This window comes from Bombina bombina, chromosome 1 (genome assembly GCF_027579735.1).
Source record: "Bombina bombina isolate aBomBom1 chromosome 1, aBomBom1.pri, whole genome shotgun sequence".
In the NCBI taxonomy this organism is placed as follows: domain Eukaryota; kingdom Metazoa; phylum Chordata; class Amphibia; order Anura; family Bombinatoridae; genus Bombina; species Bombina bombina.
The window spans coordinates 1,600,348,079-1,600,369,022 of record NC_069499.1 but is presented as its reverse complement, the minus strand read 5'-3'; the positions used below and the strand labels follow the sequence as shown (position 1 = coordinate 1,600,369,022).

At 43.0% G+C, this 20,944-nt stretch overlaps 1 protein-coding gene across 2 annotated transcripts in view; it reads left to right on the top strand.

Moving 5' to 3' along the window:
- The window catches only part of MAP2K4 (mitogen-activated protein kinase kinase 4), a 1,109,040-nt gene that overhangs the window by 1,069,745 nt on the left and 18,351 nt on the right, over positions 1-20,944 (top strand). For both annotated transcript variants that reach the window (XM_053710735.1, XM_053710724.1), the window contains exon 14: positions 3,945-3,990. In XM_053710735.1, the coding sequence (XP_053566710.1) occupies positions 3,945-3,990 (46 nt within the window). The remainder of the gene's footprint in view (positions 1-3,944; positions 3,991-20,944) is intronic.

Sequence of the window (20,944 nt, the reverse complement as noted above, 5' to 3'; positions counted from 1 at the left end):
AGGTCTAAGAAATTAGCATATGAACCTCCTAGGTTAAGCTTTCAACTAAGAATACCAAGAGAACAAAGAAAAATTGGTGATAAAAGTAAATTGGAAAATTGTTTAAAATTACATGCCCTATCTGAATCATGAAGTTTTTTTTGGACTAGACTGTCCCTTTAATTTGGTTCTGAAGGCTTTACAGGCTCCTCCATTTGAACCTATGCATTCTTTAGACATTAACCCCTTAATGACCACAGCACTTTTCCATTTTCTGTCCGTTTGGGACCAAGGCTATTTTTACATTTTTGCGGTGTTTGTGTTTAGCTGTAATTTTCATCTTACTCATTTACTGTACCCACACATATTATATACCATTTTTCTCGCCATTAAATGGACTTTCTAAAGATACCATTATTTTCATATCTTATAATTTACTATAAAAAAAATTATAAAATATGAGGAAAAAATTGAAAAAAAACACACTTTTTCTAACTTTGACCCCCAAAATCTGTTACACATCTACAACCACCAAAAAACACTGTGCTAAATAGTTTCTAAATTTTTTCCTGAGTTTAGAAATACCCAATGTTTACATGATCTTTGCTTTTTTGCAAGTTATAGGGCAATAAATACAAGTAGCACTTTGCTATTTCCAAACCATTATTTTTCAAAATTAGCGCTAGTTACATTAGAACACTAATATCTTTCAGGAATCTCTGAATATCCATTGACATGTATATATTTTTTTTTAGTAGACATCCCAAAGTATTGATCTAGGCCCATTTTGGTATATTTCATGCCACCATTTCACCTCCAAATGCGATTAAATACAAAAAATCGTTCACTTTTTTACAAATTTTTTCACAAACTTTTGGTTTCTCACTGAAATTATTTACAAACAGCTTGTGCAATTATGGCTTAAATGGTTGTAAATGCTTCTCTGGGATCCCCTTTGTTCAGAAATAGCAGACATATATGGCTTTGGCGTTGCTTTTTAGTAATTAGAAGGCTGCTAAATGCCACTGCGCACTACACGTGTATTATGCCCAGCAGTGAAGGGGTTAATTATGGAACATGTAGGGAGCTTTTAGGGATACGTTTAGCTTTAGTGTAGTGTAGTAGACAACCCCAAGTATTGATCTAGGCCAATTTTGGTATATTTCATGCCACCATTTCACTGCCAAATGCGATCAAATTAAAAAAACGTTAAATTTTTCACAATTTTAGGTTTCTCACTGAAATCATTTACAAACAGTTTGTGCAATTATGGCACAAATTGTTGTAAATGCTTTTCTGGGATCCCCTTTGTTCAGAAATAGCAGACATATATGGCTTTGGGGTTGATTTTTGGTAATAAGAAGGCCGCCAAATGCCGCTGCATTTCACACGTGTATTATGGCTAGCAGTGAAGGGGTTAATTATGTAGCTTGCAGGGTTAATTTTAGCTTTATTGTAGAGCTCAGCCTCCCACCTGAAACATGAGACCCCCTGATCCCTCCCAAACAGCTCTCTTCCCTCCCCCACCCCACAATTGTCCCCGCCATCTTAAGTACTGGCAGAAACTCTGCCAGTACTAAAATAAAAGCTATATTTGGGCTTTTTTTGGGGTTTTTTGGCATATTTACATATGCTGCTGTGTAGGATCCCCCCTTAGTCCCCAACCTCACTGATCCCCCACCAAACAGCTCTCTAACCCTCCCCCTCTGCCTTAATGGGCGCCATCTTGGGTACTGGCAGCTGTCTGCCAGTACCCAGTTTAGCAACAAATGTGCCTTTTTTTTTAAAAAAAAAATGCCCTTTTCTGTAGTGTAGCTTCCCCCCCCCAAGACCAACCCCCCACCCCGTCTTGATCCCTTAGATGTTTATTTCTATATTTGAAAACATTTTATTTTTAACTTTTACCACTTTTATTTTTCTGTAGTGTAGCGGTTCGCTCCCGCCCCGTGCACGCCACAGAGTGGCGCTCTCTGCATCGGATGGCCAAGGGGGGTTATTGCAGGATGCCTCCATATCGAGGCATCACTGCAATAACCGGAAAGCAGCTGGAAGCGAGCAGGATCGCTTCCAGCTGCTTTCCAGACCAAGGACGTACGCCACACGTCCTCGGTCATTAACTGTCTTTTTTTTGAGGACGTGTGGCGTACGTCCTTGGTCATTAAGGGGTTAAACTACTTTCTTGGAAAGTGTTGTTCCTTTTGGCCATCTCTTCTGCTAGAAGAGTTTCTGAGCTATCTGCTCTTTCTTGTGAGTCTCCTTTTCTGATTTTTCCCCAGGATAAGTCAGTTTTGCTGACTTCTTTTCAGTTTTTACCTAAGGTTGTGAATTCTAACAACATTAGTAGAGAAATTGTTGTCCCTTCCTTATGTCCTAATCCTAAGAATTCTTTGGAGAGATCCTTACATTCTTTGGATGTGGTGAGAGCTTTGAAATATTATGTTGAAGCTACTAAAGATTTCAGGAAGACTTCCAGTCTATTTGTTTTATTTTCTGGTCCTAGGAAAGGTCAGAAAGCTTCTGCTATTTCCTTGGCTTCTTGGTTGAAACTTTTGATTCATCAAGCTTATTTGGAGTTGGGTCAAACCCCGCCTCACAGAATTACAGCTCATTCTACTAGATCAGGCTTTTAAGAATGAAGCGTCAGTTGATCAGATTTGCAAAGCAGCCACTTGGTCCTCTTTGCATACATTTACTAAATTCTACCGTTTTGATGTATTTGCTTCTTCGGAAGCAGTTTTTAGTAGAAAAGTTCTTCAGGCAGCTGTTTCAGTTTGATTCTTCTGCTTTTGAATTAAGTTTTTTTTCTTTCAAAAGTGAAAATAAACTTATTTTTTGGGTTGTGGATTAATTTTTTCAGCGGAATATGGCTGTTTTTATTTTTATTCCCTCCCTCTCTAGTGACTCTTGAGTGGAAGAACCACATCTTGGGTATTGCTATCCCATATGTCACTAGCTCATGGACTCTTGCCAATTACATGAAAGAAAACATAATTTATGTAAGAACTTACCTGATAAATTAATTTCTTTCATATTGACAAGAGTCCATGAGGCCCACCCTTTTTATGGTGGTTATGATTTTTTGTATAAAGCACAATTATTTCCAAATTTCCTTTGTTGATGCTTTCTACTCCTTTCTTTATCACCCACTGCTTGGCTATTTGTTAAACTGATTTGGTGGTGTGGTTAGGAGTGTATTTATAGGCATTGTGAGGTTTGGGAAACTTTGCCCCTCCTGGTAGGATTGTATATCCCATACGTCACTAGCTCATGGACTCTTGCCAATATGAAAGAAATGAATTTATCAGGAAAGTTCTTACATAAATTATGTTTTTTTGTCACACAGTGTCAATTTCCAGCACATTGATCTCTTATATAGCTGCTTGTTTGTAGCGCTCCCCTCATTTCTGTACTCTTTTGAGGTAGCTTGTCACATGGATTGTAGTTGCAGCAGTGAGTCAGGCAGTTGATGAATTATTTTGGTTTGGTGACAGAGGAGAGAGCGTGAGCCTCTGTGAATGTGTTTGCAAGGAGCGTTTTATGGAGAGGGGTAGAGAGTTTCAGAGGACAGGAGCAGCGCAGAAGAAGTCTTGGATGCGGGAGAGGTCAGAGGTTGAGCGAAGAGGACGGGTCGGAATATTTAGAGATAAATGGAAATATAGTTAGGGTCTCCGATGCCATACGATTACATATTTCTTAAAATCACTTGGTTATTACACGTCTCATGATCTCATTGTCTTTTACTTTTATTTTTCTACTGATCAGTTTTATATGGGGGGAAATAAAACCCAGTCATACAAATGTGTTATTTCATTTTAATCTAACAGAAGAAGGTTACCAGTTTTTCATTCACTGTATTCAGGGTTCACAGCAAATAAAAATTCCTTGGGTGCTTATTCTGTGCTGCGTACGGCAATAACTGGTTTGGTTTATGCTCAACACTTTTTTTTTTCTTCTTCTCGTTGCAGCCTTACAAAGGATGAATCAAAAAGGCCAAAGTACAAAGAGCTTCTGGTGAGTAGCTTCAAATATAATGATGCAGTATGTAAGCCGCACTGCGCAGTCACTTGTACGTACCCATCTGTATAATGATGCAGTATGTAAGCCTCCCTGCACAGTCACGTGTACGTACCCATCTGTATAATGATGCAGTATGTAAGCCGCACTGCACAGTCACTTGTACGTACCCATCTGTATAATGATGCAGTATGTAAGCCGCACTGCACAGTCACTTGTACGTACCCATCTGTATAATGATGCAGTATGTAAGCCGCACTGCACAGTCACTTGTATGTACCCATCTGTATAATGATGCAGTATGTTAGCTACAGTGCACAGTCACTTGTACGTACCCATCTGTGTAATGATGCAGTATGTTAGCTACAGGGCACAGTCACTTGTACGTACCCATCTGTATAATGATGCAGTATGTAAGCCGCACTGCACAGTCACGTGTACGTACCCATCTGTATAATGATGCAGTATGTTAGCTACAGTGCACAGTCACTTGTACGTACCCATCTGTGTAATGATGCAGTATGTTAGCTACAGGGCACAGTCACTTGTACGTACCCATCTGTATAATGATGCAGTATGTTAGCTACAGGGCACAGTCACTTGTACGTACCCATCTGTGTAATGATGCAGTATGTAAGCTGCACTGCACAGTCACTTGTACGTACCCATCTGTGTAATGATGCAGTATGTAAGCTGCACTGCACAGTCACTTGTACGTACCCATCTGTGTAATGATGCAGTATGTAAGCTGCACTGCACAGTCACTTGTACGTACCCATCTGTATAATTATGCAGTATGTAAGCTACACTGCACAGTCACTTGTACGTACCCATCTGTATAATGATGCAGTATGTAAGCTACACTGCACAGTCACGTGTACGTACCCATCTGTGTAATGATGCAGTATGTTAGCTGCACTGCACAGTCACTTGTACGTACCCATCTGTATAATGATGCAGTATGTAAGCCTCACTGCACAGTCACTTGTACGTACCCATCTGTGTAATGATGCAGTATGTAAGCTGCACTGCACAGTCACTTGTACGTACCCATCTGTATAATGATGCAGTATGTAAGCCTCACTGCACAGTCACGTGTACGTACCCATCTGTATAATGATGCAGTATGTAAGCCTCACTGCACAGTCACGTGTACGTACCCATCTGTATAATGATGCAGTATGTAAGCCTCACTGCACAGTCACGTGTACGTACCCATCTGTATAATGATGCCGTATGTAAGCCTCACTGCACAGTCACTTGTACGTACCCATCTGTGTAATGATGCAGTATGTAAGCCTCACTACACAGTCACGTGTACGTACCCATCTGTATAATGATGCAGTATGTAAGCCGCACTGCACAGTCACTTGTACGTACCCATCTGTATAATGATGCAGTATGTAAGCCGCACTGCACAGTCACTTGTACGTACCCATCTGTATAATGATGCAGTATGTAAGCCGCAGTGCACAGTCACGTGTACGTACCCATCTGTATAATGATGCAGTATGTAAGCCTCACTGCACAGTCACTTGTACGTACCCATCTGTATAATGATGCAGTATGTAAGCCGCAGTGCACAGTCACGTGTACGTACCCATCTGTATAATGATGCAGTATGTAAGCCTCACTACACAGTCACGTGTACGTACCCATCTGTATAATGATGCAGTATGTAAGCCGCACTGCACAGTCACTTGTACGTACCCATCTGTATAATGATGCAGTATGTAAGCCGCACTGCACAGTCACTTGTACGTACCCATCTGTATAATGATGCAGTATGTAAGCCGCAGTGCACAGTCACGTGTACGTACCCATCTGTATAATGATGCAGTATGTAAGCCTCACTGCACAGTCACTTGTACGTACCCATCTGTATAATGATGCAGTATGTAAGCCGCACTGCACAGTCACTTGTACGTACCCATCTGTATAATGATGCAGTATGTAAGCCGCAGTGCACAGTCACGTGTACGTACCCATCTGTATAATGATGCAGTATGTAAGCCGCACTGCACAGTCACTTGTACGTACCCATCTGTATAATGATGCAGTATGTAAGCTGCACTGCACAGTCACGTGTACGTACCCATCTGTATAATGATGCAGTATATAAGCCTCACTGCACAGTCACGTGTACGTACCCATCTGTATAATGATGCAGTATGTAAGCTGCACTACACAGTCACTTGTACGTACCCATCTGTATAATGATGCAGTATGTAAGCTGCACTACACAGTCACTTGTACGTACCCATCTGTATAATGATGCAGTATGTAAGCCTCACTGCACAGTCACGTGTACGTACCCATCTGTATAATGATGCAGTATGTAAGCCTCACTGCACAGTCACGTGTACGTATCCATCTGTATAATGATGCAGTATGTAAGCCTCACTGCACAGTTACGTGTACGTACCCATCTATATAATGATGCAGTATGTAAGCCTCACTGCACAGTCACGTGTACGTACCCATCTGTATAATGATGCAGTATGTAAGCCGCACTGCACAGTCACGTGTACGTATCCATCTGTATAATGATGCAGTATGTAAGCCTCCCTGCACAGTCACGTGTACGTACCCATCTGTATAATGATGCAGTATGTAAGCCTCCCTGCACAGTTACTTGTACGTATCCATCTGTATAATGATGCAGTATGTAAGCTGCACTGCACAGTCACTTGTATGTACCCATCTGTGTAATGATGCAGTATGTAAGCTGCACTACACAGTCACTTGTACGTACCCATCTGTATAATGATGCAGTATGTAAGCTGCACTACACAGTCACTTGTACATACCCATCTGTATAATGATGCAGTATGTAAGCTGCACTACACAGTCACGTGTACGTACCCATCTGTATAATGATGCAGTATGTAAGCTGCACTACACAGTCACTTGTACGTACCCATCTGTATAATGATGCAGTATGTAAGCTGCACTACACAGTCACTTGTACGTACCCATCTGTATAATGATGCAGTATGTAAGCTGCACTACACAGTCACTTGTACGTATCCATCTGTATAATGATGCAGTATGTAAGCTGCACTACACAGTCACGTGTACGTACCCATCTGTATAATGATGCAGTATGTAAGCCTCACTGCACAGTCACTTGTACGTACCCATCTGTATAATGATGCAGTATGTAAGCCTCACTGCACAGTCACGTGTACGTACCCATCTGTATAATGATGCAGTATATAAGCTACAGGGCACAGTCACTTGTACGTACCCATCTGTATAATGATGCAGTATGTAAGCTACACTGCACAGTCACTTGTACGTACCCATCTGTATAATGATGCAGTATGTAAGCTGCACTACACAGTCACTTGTACGTACCCATCTGTATAATGATGCAGTATGTAAGCTGCACTACACAGTCACTTGTACATACCCATCTGTATAATGATGCAGTATGTAAGCTGCACTACACAGTCACGTGTACGTACCCATCTGTATAATGATGCAGTATGTAAGCCTCCCTGCACAGTCGCTTGTACGTACCCATCTGTATAATGATGTAGTATGTAAGCCTCCCTGCACAGTCACGTGTACGTACCCATCTGTATAATGATGCAGTATGTAAGCTGCACTACACAGTCACGTGTACGTACCCATCTGTATAATGATGCAGTATGTAAGCCTCCCTGCACAGTCGCTTGTACGTACCCATCTGTATAATGATGTAGTATGTAAGCCTCACTGCACAGTCACGTGTACGTACCCATCTGTGTAATGATGCAGTATGTAAGCCTCCCTGCACAGTCACGTGTACGTACCCATCTGTATAATGATGCAGTATGTAAGCTGTACTGCACAGTCACTTGTACGTACCCATCTGTATAATGATGTAGTATGTAAGCCGCACTGCACAGTCACGTGTACGTATCCATCTGTATAATGATGCAGTATGTAAGCTGCACTGCACAGTCACTTGTACGTACCCATCTGTATAATGATGCAGTATGTAAGCCGCACTACACAGTCACTTGTACGTACCCATCTATATAATGATGCAGTATGTAAGCCTCCCTGCACAGTTACGTGTACGTACCCATCTGTATAATGATGCAGTATGTAAGCCTCCCTGCACAGTTACGTGTACGTACCCATCTGTATAATGATGCAGTATGTAAGCCGCACTACACAGTCACTTGTACGTACCCATCTGTATAATGATGCAGTGTGTAAGCCTCACTGCACAGTCACTTGTACGTACCCATCTGTATAATGATGCAGTATGTAAGCTGTACTGCACAGTCACTTGTACGTACCCATCTGTATAATGATGTAGTATGTAAGCCGCACTGCACAGTCACGTGTACGTATCCATCTGTATAATGATGCAGTATGTAAGCTGCACTGCACAGTCACTTGTACGTACCCATCTGTATAATGATGCAGTATGTAAGCCGCACTACACAGTCACTTGTACGTACCCATCTGTATAATGATGCAGTATGTAAGCCTCCCTGCACAGTTACGTGTACGTACCCATCTGTATAATGATGCAGTATGTAAGCCTCCCTGCACAGTTACGTGTACGTACCCATCTGTATAATGATGCAGTATGTAAGCCGCACTACACAGTCACTTGTACGTACCCATCTGTATAATGATGCAGTGTGTAAGCTGCACTACACAGTCACTTGTATGTACCCATCTGTGTAATGATGCAGTATGTAAGCCGCACTGCACAGTCACGTGTACGTACCCATCTGTATAATGATGCAGTATGTAAGCCGCAGTGCACAGTCACGTGTACGTACCCATCTGTATAATGATGCAGTATGTTAGCCTCACTGCACAGTCACTTGTACGTACCCATCTGTATAATGATGTAGTATGTAAGCTGCACTACAGTCACTTGTACGTACCCATCTGTGTAATGATGCAGTATGTAAGCCTCCCTGCACAGTCACGTGTACGTACCCATCTGTATAATGATGCAGTATGTAAGCCTCACTGCACAGTCACGTGTACGTATCCATCTGTATAATGATGCAGTATGTAAGCCTCACTGCACAGTCACGTGTACGTACCCATCTGTATAATGATGCAGTATGTAAGCCTCACTGCACAGTCACGTGTACGTACCCATCTGTATAATGATGCAGTATGTAAGCTGTACTGCACAGTCACTTGTACGTACCCATCTGTATAATGATGCAGTATGTAAGCTGCACTACACAGTCACTTGTACGTACCCATCTGTATAATGATGCAGTATGTAAGCTGCACTGCACAGTCACTTGTACGTACCCATCTGTATAATGATGCAGTATGTAAGCTGCACTACACAGTCACTTGTACGTACCCATCTGTATAATGATGTAGTATGTAAGCTGCACTGCACAGTCACGTGTACGTACCCATCTGTGTAATGATGCAGTATGTAAGCAGCAGTGCACAGTCACTTGTACGTACCCATCTGTGTAATGATGCAGTATGTAAGCCGCACTGCACAGTCACTTGTACGTATCCATCTGTATAATGATGCAGTATGTAAGCAGCACTGCACAGTCACTTGTACGTATCCATCTGTATAATGATGCTGTATATAAGCTGCACTGCACAGTCACTTGTACGTATCCATCTGTGTAATGATGCAGTATGTAAGCCTCCCTGCACAGTCACGTGTACGTACCCATCTGTGTAATGATGCAGTATGTAAGCTGCACTGCACAGTCACGTGTACGTACCCATCTGTATAATGATGCAGTATGTAAGCTGCACTGCACAGTCACTTGTACGTACCCATCTGTATAATGATGCAGTATGTAAGCTGCACTGCACAGTCACGTGTACGTATCCATCTGTATAATGATGCAGTATGTAAGCTGCACTACACAGTCACTTGTACGTACCCATCTGTGTAATGATGCAGTATGTAAGCCTCACTGCACAGTCACTTGTACGTACCCATCTGTATAATAATGCAGTATGTAAGCTGCACTGCACAGTCACGTGTACGTACCCATCTGTGTAATGATGCAGTATGTAAGCTGCACTACACAGTCACTTGTACGTACCCATCTGTATAATTATGCAGTATGTAAGCTGCACTGCACAGTGACTTGTACGTACCCATCTGTATAATTATGCAGTATGTAAGCTGCACTGCACAGTGACTTGTACGTACCCATCTGTATAATGATGCAGTATGTAAGCCTCCCTGCACAGTCACTTGTACGTACCCATCTGTGTAATGATGCAGTATGTAAGCCTCACTGCACAGTCACTTGTACGTACCCATCTGTATAATGATGCAGTATGTAAGCCTCACTGCACAGTCACTTGTACGTACCCATCTGTGTAATGATGCAGTATGTAAGCTGCACTACACAGTCACTTGTACGTACCCATCTGTATAATGATGCAGTATGTAAGCCGCACTACACAGTCACGTGTACGTACCCATCTGTATAATGATGCAGTATGTAAGCCGCACTGCACAGTCACTTGTATGTATCATCTGTATAATGATGCAGTATGTAAGCCTCAATGCACAGTCACGTGTACGTACCCATCTGTATAATGATGCAGTATGTAAGCTGCACTACACAGTCACTTGTACGTACCCATCTGTATAATGATGCAGTATGTAAGCCTCACTGCACAGTCGCTTGTACGTACCCATCTGTATAATGATGCAGTATGTAAGCCTCACTGCACAGTCACGTGTACGTACCCATCTGTATAATGATGCAGTATGTTAGCTACAGTGCACAGTCACGTGTACGTACCCATCTGTATAATGATGCAGTATGTAAGCCTCACTGCACAGTCGCTTGTACGTACCCATCTGTATAATGATGCAGTATGTAAGCCTCACTGCACAGTCGCTTGTACGTACCCATCTGTATAATGATGCAGTATGTAAGCCTCACTGCACAGTCACGTGTACGTATCCATCTGTGTAATGATGCAGTATGTAAGCCGCACTGCACAGTCACTTGTATGTATCATCTGTATAATGATGCAGTATGTAAGCCTCAATGCACAGTCACTTGTACGTACCCATCTGTATAATGATGCAGTATGTAAGCTGCACTACACAGTCACTTGTACGTACCCATCTGTATAATGATGCAGTATGTAAGCCTCACTGCACAGTCGCTTGTACGTACCCATCTGTATAATGATGCAGTATGTAAGCCTCACTGCACAGTCACGTGTACGTACCCATCTGTATAATGATGCAGTATGTAAGCTGCACTACACAGTTACTTGTACGTACCCATCTGTATAATGATGCAGTATGTAAGCCTCCCTGCACAGTCACTTGTACGTACCCATCTGTATAATGATGCAGTATGTAAGCCTCACTGCACAGTCACGTGTATGTATCCATCTGTATAATGATGCAGTATGTAAGCCGCAGTGCACAGTCACTTGTACGTACCCATCTGTATAATGATGTAGTATGTAAGCTGCACTGCACAGTCACGTGTACGTACCCATCTGTATAATGATGCAGTATGTAAGCTGCACTACACAGTCACTTGTACGTACCCATCTGTATAATGATGCAGTATGTAAGCCTCACTGCACAGTCACGTGTACGTACCCATCTGTATAATGATGCAGTATGTAAGCTGCACTACACAGTCACGTGTACGTACCCATCTGTATAATGATGCAGTATGTAAGCCTCCCTGCACAGTCACGTGTACGTATCCATCTGTATAATGATGCAGTATGTAAGCTGCACTACACAGTCACGTGTACGTACCCATCTGTATAATGATGCAGTATGTAAGCTGCACTACACAGTCACTTGTACGTACCCATCTGTATAATGATGCAGTGTGTAAGCCTCACTGCACAGTCACTTGTACGTACCCATCTGTATAATGATGCAGTATGTAAGCCTCACTGCACAGTCACGTGTACGTACCCATCTGTATAATGATGCAGTATGTAAGCCTCACTGCACAGTTACGTGTACGTACCCATCTGTATAATGATGCAGTATGTAAGCCTCACTGCACAGTCACGTGTACGTACCCATCTGTATAATGATGCAGTATGTAAGCCTCACTGCACAGTCACGTGTACGTACCCATCTGTATAATGATGCAGTATGTAAGCCTCCCTGCACAGTCACGTGTACGTACCCATCTGTATAATGATGCAGTATGTAAGCCTCCCTGCACAGTCACGTGTACGTATCCATCTGTATAATGATGCAGTATGTAAGCCTCACTACACAGTCACTTGTACGTACCCATCTGTATAATGATGCAGTATGTAAGCCGCAGTGCACAGTCACGTGTACGTACCCATCTGTATAATGATGCAGTATGTAAGCCTCACTGCACAGTCACGTGTACGTACCCATCTGTATAATGATGCAGTATGTAAGCCTCACTGCACAGTCACTTGTACGTACCCATCTGTATAATGATGCAGTATGTAAGCCTGCACTGCACAGTCACTTGTACGTACCCATCTGTATAATGATGCAGTATGTAAGCCTCACTGCACAGTCACTGTACGCCTTGTATGAGCAGTATGTAAGCTGCACTGCACAGTCACTTGTACGTACCCATCTGTATAATGATGCAGTATGTAAGCCTCCCTGCACAGTCACGTGTACGTACCCATCTGTATAATGATGCAGTATGTAAGCCTCACTGCACAGTCACTTGTACGTACCCATCTGTATAATGATGCAGTATGTAAGCCTCACTGCACAGTCACTTGTACGTACCCATCTGTGTAATGATGCAGTATGTAAGCCTCACTGCACAGTCACTTGTACGTACCCATCTGTATAATGATGCAGTATGTAAGCCTCACTGCACAGTCACTTGTACGTACCCATCTGTATAATGATGCAGTATGTAAGCTGCACTACACAGTCACGTGTACGTACCCATCTGTATAATGATGCAGTATGTAAGCCTCACTGCACAGTCACTTGTACGTACCCATCTGTATAATGATGCAGTATGTAAGCCTCACTGCACAGTCACTTGTACGTACCCATCTGTATAATGATGCAGTATGTAAGCTGCACTACACAGTCACTTGTACGTACCCATCTGTATAATGATGCAGTATGTAAGCTGCACTACACAGTCACTTGTACGTACCCATCTGTATAATGATGCAGTATGTAAGCTGCACTGCACAGTCACGTGTACGTACCCATCTGTATAATGATGCAGTATATAAGCCGCACTACACAGTCACGTGTACGTACCCATCTGTATAATGATGCAGTATGTAAGCTGCACTGCACAGTCACGTGTACGTACCCATCTGTATAATGATGCAGTATGTAAGCCTCACTGCACAGTCACTTGTACGTACCCATCTGTATAATGATGCAGTATGTAAGCTGCACTACACAGTCACTTGTACGTACCCATCTGTATAATGATGCAGTATGTAAGCCTCACTGCACAGTCACTTGTACGTACCCATCTGTATAATGATGCAGTATGTAAGCCTCACTACACAGTCACGTGTACGTACCCATCTGTATAATGATGCAGTATGTAAGCCTCCCTGCACAGTCACTTGTACGTACCCATCTGTATAATGATGCAGTATGTAAGCCTCACTACACAGTCACTTGTACGTACCCATCTGTATAATGATGTAGTATGTAAGCTGCACTGCACAGTTACTTGTACGTACCCATCTGTATAATGATGCAGTATGTAAGCCTCACTGCACAGTCACGTGTACGTACCCATCTGTATAATGATGCAGTATGTAAGCCTCACTGCACAGTCACGTGTACGTACCCATCTGTATAATGATGCAGTATGTAAGCTGCACTACACAGTCACGTGTACGTATCCATCTGTATAATGATGCAGTATGTAAGCCTCCCTGCACAGTCACTTGTATGTACCCATCTGTATAATGATGCAGTATGTAAGCTGCACTGCACAGTCACGTGTACGTACCCATCTGTATAATGATGCAGTATGTAAGCTGCACTACACAGTCACGTGTACGTACCCATCTGTATAATGATGCAGTATGTAAGCAGCACTACACAGTCACTTGTACGTACCCATCTGTATAATGATGTAGTATGTAAGCTGCACTGCACAGTCACGTGTACGTACCCATCTGTATAATGATGCAGTATGTAAGCAGCACTACACAGTCACTTGTACGTACCCATCTGTATAATGATGCAGTATGTAAGCTGCACTACACAGTCACTTGTACGTACCCATCTGTATAATGATGCAGTATGTAAGCTGCACTACACAGTCACTTGTACGTACCCATCTGTATAATGATGCAGTATGTAAGCAGCACTACACAGTCACTTGTACGTACCCATCTGTATAATGATGCAGTATGTAAGCTGCACTACACAGTCACTTGTACGTACCCATCTGTATAATGATGCAGTATGTAAGCCTCACTGCACAGTCACGTGTACGTACCCATCTGTATAATGATGCAGTATGTAAGCCTCCCTGCACAGTCACTTGTACGTACCCATCTGTATAATGATGCAGTATGTAAGCTGCACTGCACAGTCACGTGTACGTATCCATCTGTATAATGATGCAGTATGTAAGCCGCACTGCGCAGTCGCTTGTACGTACCCATCTGTATAATGATGCAGTATGTAAGCCTCACTGCACAGTCACGTGTACGTACCCATCTGTATAATGATGCAGTATGTAAGCTGCACTGCACAGTTACGTGTACGTACCCATCTGTATAATGATGCAGTATGTAAGCCTCACTGCACAGTCACTTGTACGTACCCATCTGTATAATGATGCAGTATGTAAGCCGCACCGCACAGTCACTTGTACGTACCCATCTGTATAATGATGCAGTATGTAAGCCTCCCTGCACAGTCACTTGTACGTACCCATCTGTATAATGATGCAGTATGTAAGCCTCCCTGCACAGTCACGTGTACGTACCCATCTGTATAATGATGTAGTATGTAAGCTGCACTACACAGTCACGTGTATGTACCCATCTGTGTAATGATGCAGTATGTAAGCCTCACTGCACAGTCACTTGTACGTACCCATCTGTATAATGATGCAGTATGTAAGCCTCACTGCACAGTCACTTGTACGTACCCATCTGTATAATGATGCAGTATGTAAGCCTCACTGCACAGTCACTTGTACGTACCCATCTGTATAATGATGCAGTATGTAAGCTGCACTACACAGTCACTTGTACGTACCCATCTGTATAATGATGCAGTATGTAAGCCTCACTGCACAGTCACGTGTATGTACCCATCTGTGTAATGATGCAGTATGTAAGCCTCCCTGCACAGTCACTTGTACGTACCCATCTGTATAATGATGCAGTATGTAAGCTGCACTACACAGTCACTTGTACGTACCCATCTGTATAATGATGCAGTATGTAAGCCTCACTGCACAGTCACTTGTACGTACCCATCTGTATAATGATGCAGTATGTAAGCTGCACTACACAGTCACTTGTACGTACCCATCTGTATAATGATGCAGTATGTAAGCCGCACTGCACAGTCACTTGTACGTACCCATCTGTATAATGATGCAGTATGTAAGCCTCCCTGCACAGTCACGTGTACGTACCCATCTGTATAATGATGCAGTATGTAAGCCTCCCTGCACAGTCACGTGTACGTACCCATCTGTATAATGATGCAGTATGTAAGCCGCACTGCACAGTTACGTGTACGTACCCATCTGTATAATGATGCAGTATGTAAGCCTCACTACACAGTCACTTGTACGTACCCATCTGTATAATGATGCAGTATGTAAGCTGCACTACACAGTCACTTGTACGTACCCATCTGTATAATGATGCAGTATGTAAGCCTCACTGCACAGTCACTTGTACGTACCCATCTGTATAATGATGCAGTATGTAAGCTGCACTACACAGTCACGTGTACGTACCCATCTGTGTAATGATGCAGTATGTAAGCCTCACTGCACAGTCACGTGTACGTACCCATCTGTATAATGATGCAGTATGTAAGCCTCACTGCACAGTCACTTGTACGTACCCATCTGTATAATGATGCAGTATGTAAGCCTCACTGCACAGTCACGTGTACGTACCCATCTGTATAATGATGCAGTATGTAAGCCTCACTGCACAGTCACTTGTACGTACCCATCTGTATAATGATGCAGTATGTAAGCCTCACTGCACAGTCACGTGTACGTACCCATCTGTATAATGATGCAGTATGTAAGCTGCACTGCACAGTCACTTGTACGTACCCATCTGTATAATGATGCAGTATGTAAGCCTCCCTGCACAGTCACTTGTACGTACCCATCTGTATAATGATGTAGTATGTAAGCCGCACTGCACAGTCACTTGTACGTACCCATCTGTATAATGATGCAGTATGTAAGCTGCACTGCACAGTCACTTGTACGTACCCATCTGTATAATGATGCAGTATGTAAGCTGCACTACACAGTCACGTGTACGTACCCATCTGTATAATGATGCAGTATGTAAGCTGCACTGCACAGTCACGTGTACGTACCCATCTGTATAATGATGCAGTATGTAAGCTGCACTACACAGTCACTTGTACGTACCCATCTGTATAATGATGCAGTATGTAAGCCTCACTGCGCAGTCACTTGTACGTACCCATCTGTATAATGATGCAGTATGTAAGCCTCACTGCACAGTCACGTGTACGTACCCATCTGTATAATGATGCAGTATGTAAGCCTCACTGCACAGTCACGTGTACGTACCCATCTGTATAATGATGCAGTATGTAAGCCTCACTACACAGTCACGTGTACGTACCCATCTGTATAATGATGCAGTATGTAAGCCTCCCTGCGCAGTCACTTGTACGTACCCATCTGTATAATGATGCAGTATGTAAGCCTCACTGCACAGTCACGTGTACGTACCCATCTGTGTAATGATGCAGTATGTAAGCTGCACTACACAGTCACTTGTACGTACCCATCTGTATAATGATGCAGTATATAAGCCGCAGTGCACAGTGACGTGTACGTACCCATCTGTATAATGATGCAGTATGTAAGCCTCACTGCACAGTCACTTGTACGTACCCATCTGTATAATGATGCAGTATGTAAGCCTCACTACACAGTCACGTGTACGTACCCATCTGTATAATGATGCAGTATGTAAGCCTCCCTGCGCAGTCACTTGTACGTACCCATCTGTATAATGATGCAGTATGTAAGCCTCACTGCACAGTCACGTGTACGTACCCATCTGTGTAATGATGCAGTATGTAAGCTGCACTACACAGTCACTTGTACGTACCCATCTGTATAATGATGCAGTATATAAGCCGCAGTGCACAGTGACGTGTACGTACCCATCTGTATAATGATGCAGTATGTAAGCCTCACTGCACAGTCACTTGTACGTACCCATCTGTATAATGATGCAGTATGTAAGCCTCACTGCACAGTCACTTGTACGTACCCATCTGTATAATGATGCAGTATGTAAGCTGCACTGCACAGTCACTTGTACGTACCCATCTGTATAATGATGCAGTATGTAAGCTGCACTGCACAGTCACTTGTACGTACCCATCTGTGTAATGATGCAGTATGTAAGCCTGCACTACACAGTCACTTGTACGTACCCATCTGTATAATGATGCAGTATGTAAGCCGCACTGCACAGTCACTTGTACGTACCCATCTGTATAATGATGCAGTATGTAAGCCGCACTACACAGTCACTTGTACGTACCCATCTGTATAATGATGCAGTATGTAAGCTGCACTACACAGTCACTTGTACGTACCCATCTGTATAATGATGCAGTATGTAAGCCTCACTGCACAGTCACTTGTACGTACCCATCTGTATAATGATGTAGTATGTAAGCCGCACTACACAGTCACTTGTATGTACCCATCTGTATAATGATGCAGTATGTAAGCCGCACTACACAGTCACTTGTACGTACCCATCTGTATAATGATGTAGTATGTAAGCTGCACTGCACAGTCACTTGTACGTACCCATCTGTATAATGATGCAGTATGTAAGCCTCACTGCACAGTCACGTGTACGTACCCATCTGTATAATGATGCAGTATGTAAGCCGCACTGCACAGTCACTTGTACGTACCCATCTGTGTAATGATGCAGTATGTAAGCCTCACTGCACAGTCACTTGTACGTACCCATCTGTATAATGATGCAGTATGTAAGCCTCACTGCACAGTCACTTGTACGTACCCATCTGTATAATGATGCAGTATGTAAGCCTCACTGCACAGTCACTTGTACGTACCCATCTGTATAATGATGCAGTATGTAAGCCGCACTACACAGTCACGTGTACGTACCCATCTGTATAATGATGCAGTATGTAAGCCTCCCTGCACAGTCACGTGTACGTACCCATCTGTATAATGATGCAGTATGTAAGCCGCACTGCACAGTCACTTGTACGTACCCATCTGTATAATGATGCAGTATGTAAGCCTCACTGCACAGTCACGTGTACGTACCCATCTGTATAATGATGCAGTATGTAAGCCTCACTACACAGTCACTTGTACGTACCCATCTGTATAATGATGTAGTATGTAAGCTGCACTGCACAGTCACTTGTACGTACCCATCTGTATAATGATGCAGTATGTAAGCCTCCCTGCACAGTCACTTGTACGTACCCATCTGTATAATGATGCAGTATGTAAGCCTCACTACACAGTCACGTGTACGTACCCATCTGTATAATGATGCAGTATGTAAGCCTCCCTGCACAGTCACTTGTACGTACCCATCTGTATAATGATGCAGTATGTAAGCCTCACTACACAGTCACGTGTACGTACCCATCTGTATAATGATGCAGTATGTAAGCCTCCCTGCACAGTCACTTGTACGTACCCATCTGTATAATGATGCAGTATGTAAGCTGCACTACACAGTCACGTGTACGTACCCATCTGTATAATGATGCAGTATGTAAGCCTCCCTGCACAGTCACTTGTACGTACCCATCTGTATAATGATGCAGTATGTAAGCTGCACTGCACAGTCACTTGTATGTACCCATCTGTATAATGATGCAGTATGTAAGCTGCACTACACAGTCACTTGTACGTACCCATCTGTATAATGATGCAGTATGTAAGCTGCACTACACAGTTACGTGTACGTACCCATCTGTATAATGATGCAGTATGTAAGCCGCACTACACAGTCACGTGTACGTACCCATCTGTATAATGATGCAGTATGTAAGCTGCACTGCACAGTCACTTGTACGTACCCATCTGTATAATGATGCAGTATGTAAGCCTCACTGCACAGTCACTTGTACGTACCCATCTGTATAATGATGCAGTATATAAGCTGCACTGCACAGTCACGTGTACGTACCCATCTGTATAATGATGCAGTATGTAAGCCGCACTGCACAGTCACTTGTACGTACCCATCTGTATAATGATGCAGTATGTAAGCCTCACTGCACAGTCACGTGTACGTATCCATCTGTATAATGATGCAATATGTAAGCTGCACTACACAGTCACTTGTACGTACCCATCTGTATAATGATGTAGTATGTAAGCTGCACTGCACAGTCACGTGTACGTACCCATCTGTATAATGATGCAATATGTAAGCTGCACTACACAGTCACTTGTACGTACCCATCTGTATAATGATGTAGTATGTAAGCTGCACTGCACAGTCACGTGTACGTACCCATCTGTATAATGATGCAGTATGTAAGCCTCCCTGCACAGTCACTTGTACGTACCCATCTGTATAATGATGCAGTATGTAAGCCTCCCTGCACAGTCACTTGTACGTACCCATCTGTATAATGATGCAGTATGTAAGCCTCACTGCACAGTCACTTGTACGTACCCATCTGTATAATGATGCAGTATGTAAGCTGCACTGCACAGTTACGTGTACGTACCCATCTGTATAATGATGCAGTATGTAAGCTGCACTACACAGTCACTTGTACGTACCCATCTGTATAATGATGCAGTATGTAAGCCTCACTGCACAGTCACGTGTACGTACCCATCTGTATAATGATGTAGTATGTAAGCTGCACTGCACAGTCACTTGTACGTACCCATCTGTATAATGATGCAGTATGTAAGCTGCACTACACAGTCACTTGTACGTACCCATCTGTATAATGATGCAGTATGTAAGCCTCACTGCACAGTCACTTGTACGTACCCATCTGTATAATGATGCAGTATGTAAGCCTCACTGCACAGTCACTTGTACGTACCCATCTGTATAATGATGCAGTATGTAAGCCGCACTGCACAGTCACTTGTACGTACCCATCTGTATAATGATGCAGTATGTAAGCCTCACTGCACAGTCACGTGTACGTACCCATCTGTATAATGATGCAGTATGTAAGCCTCACTGCACAGTCACGTGTACGTACCCATCTGTATAATGATGCAGTATGTAAGCCTCACTGCACAGTCACGTGTACGTACCCATCTGTATAATGATGCAGTATGTAAGCTGCACTGCACAGTTACGTGTACGTACCCATCTGTATAATGATGCAGTATGTAAGCCTCACTGCACAGTCACTTGTACGTACCCATCTGTATAATGATGCAGTATGTAAGCCTCACTGCACAGTCACTTGTACGTACCCATCTGTATAATGATGCAGTATGTAAGCTGCACTGCACAGTTACGTGTACGTACCCATCTGTATAATGATGCAGTATGTAAGCTGCACTACACAGTCACTTGTACGTACCCATCTGTATAATGATGCAGTATGTAAGCCTCACTGCACAGTCACGTGTACGTACCCATCTGTATAATGATGTAGTATGTAAGCTGCACTGCACAGTCACTTGTACGTACCCATCTGTATAATGATGCAGTATGTAAGCTGCACTACACAGTCACTTGTACGTACCCATCTGTATAATGATGC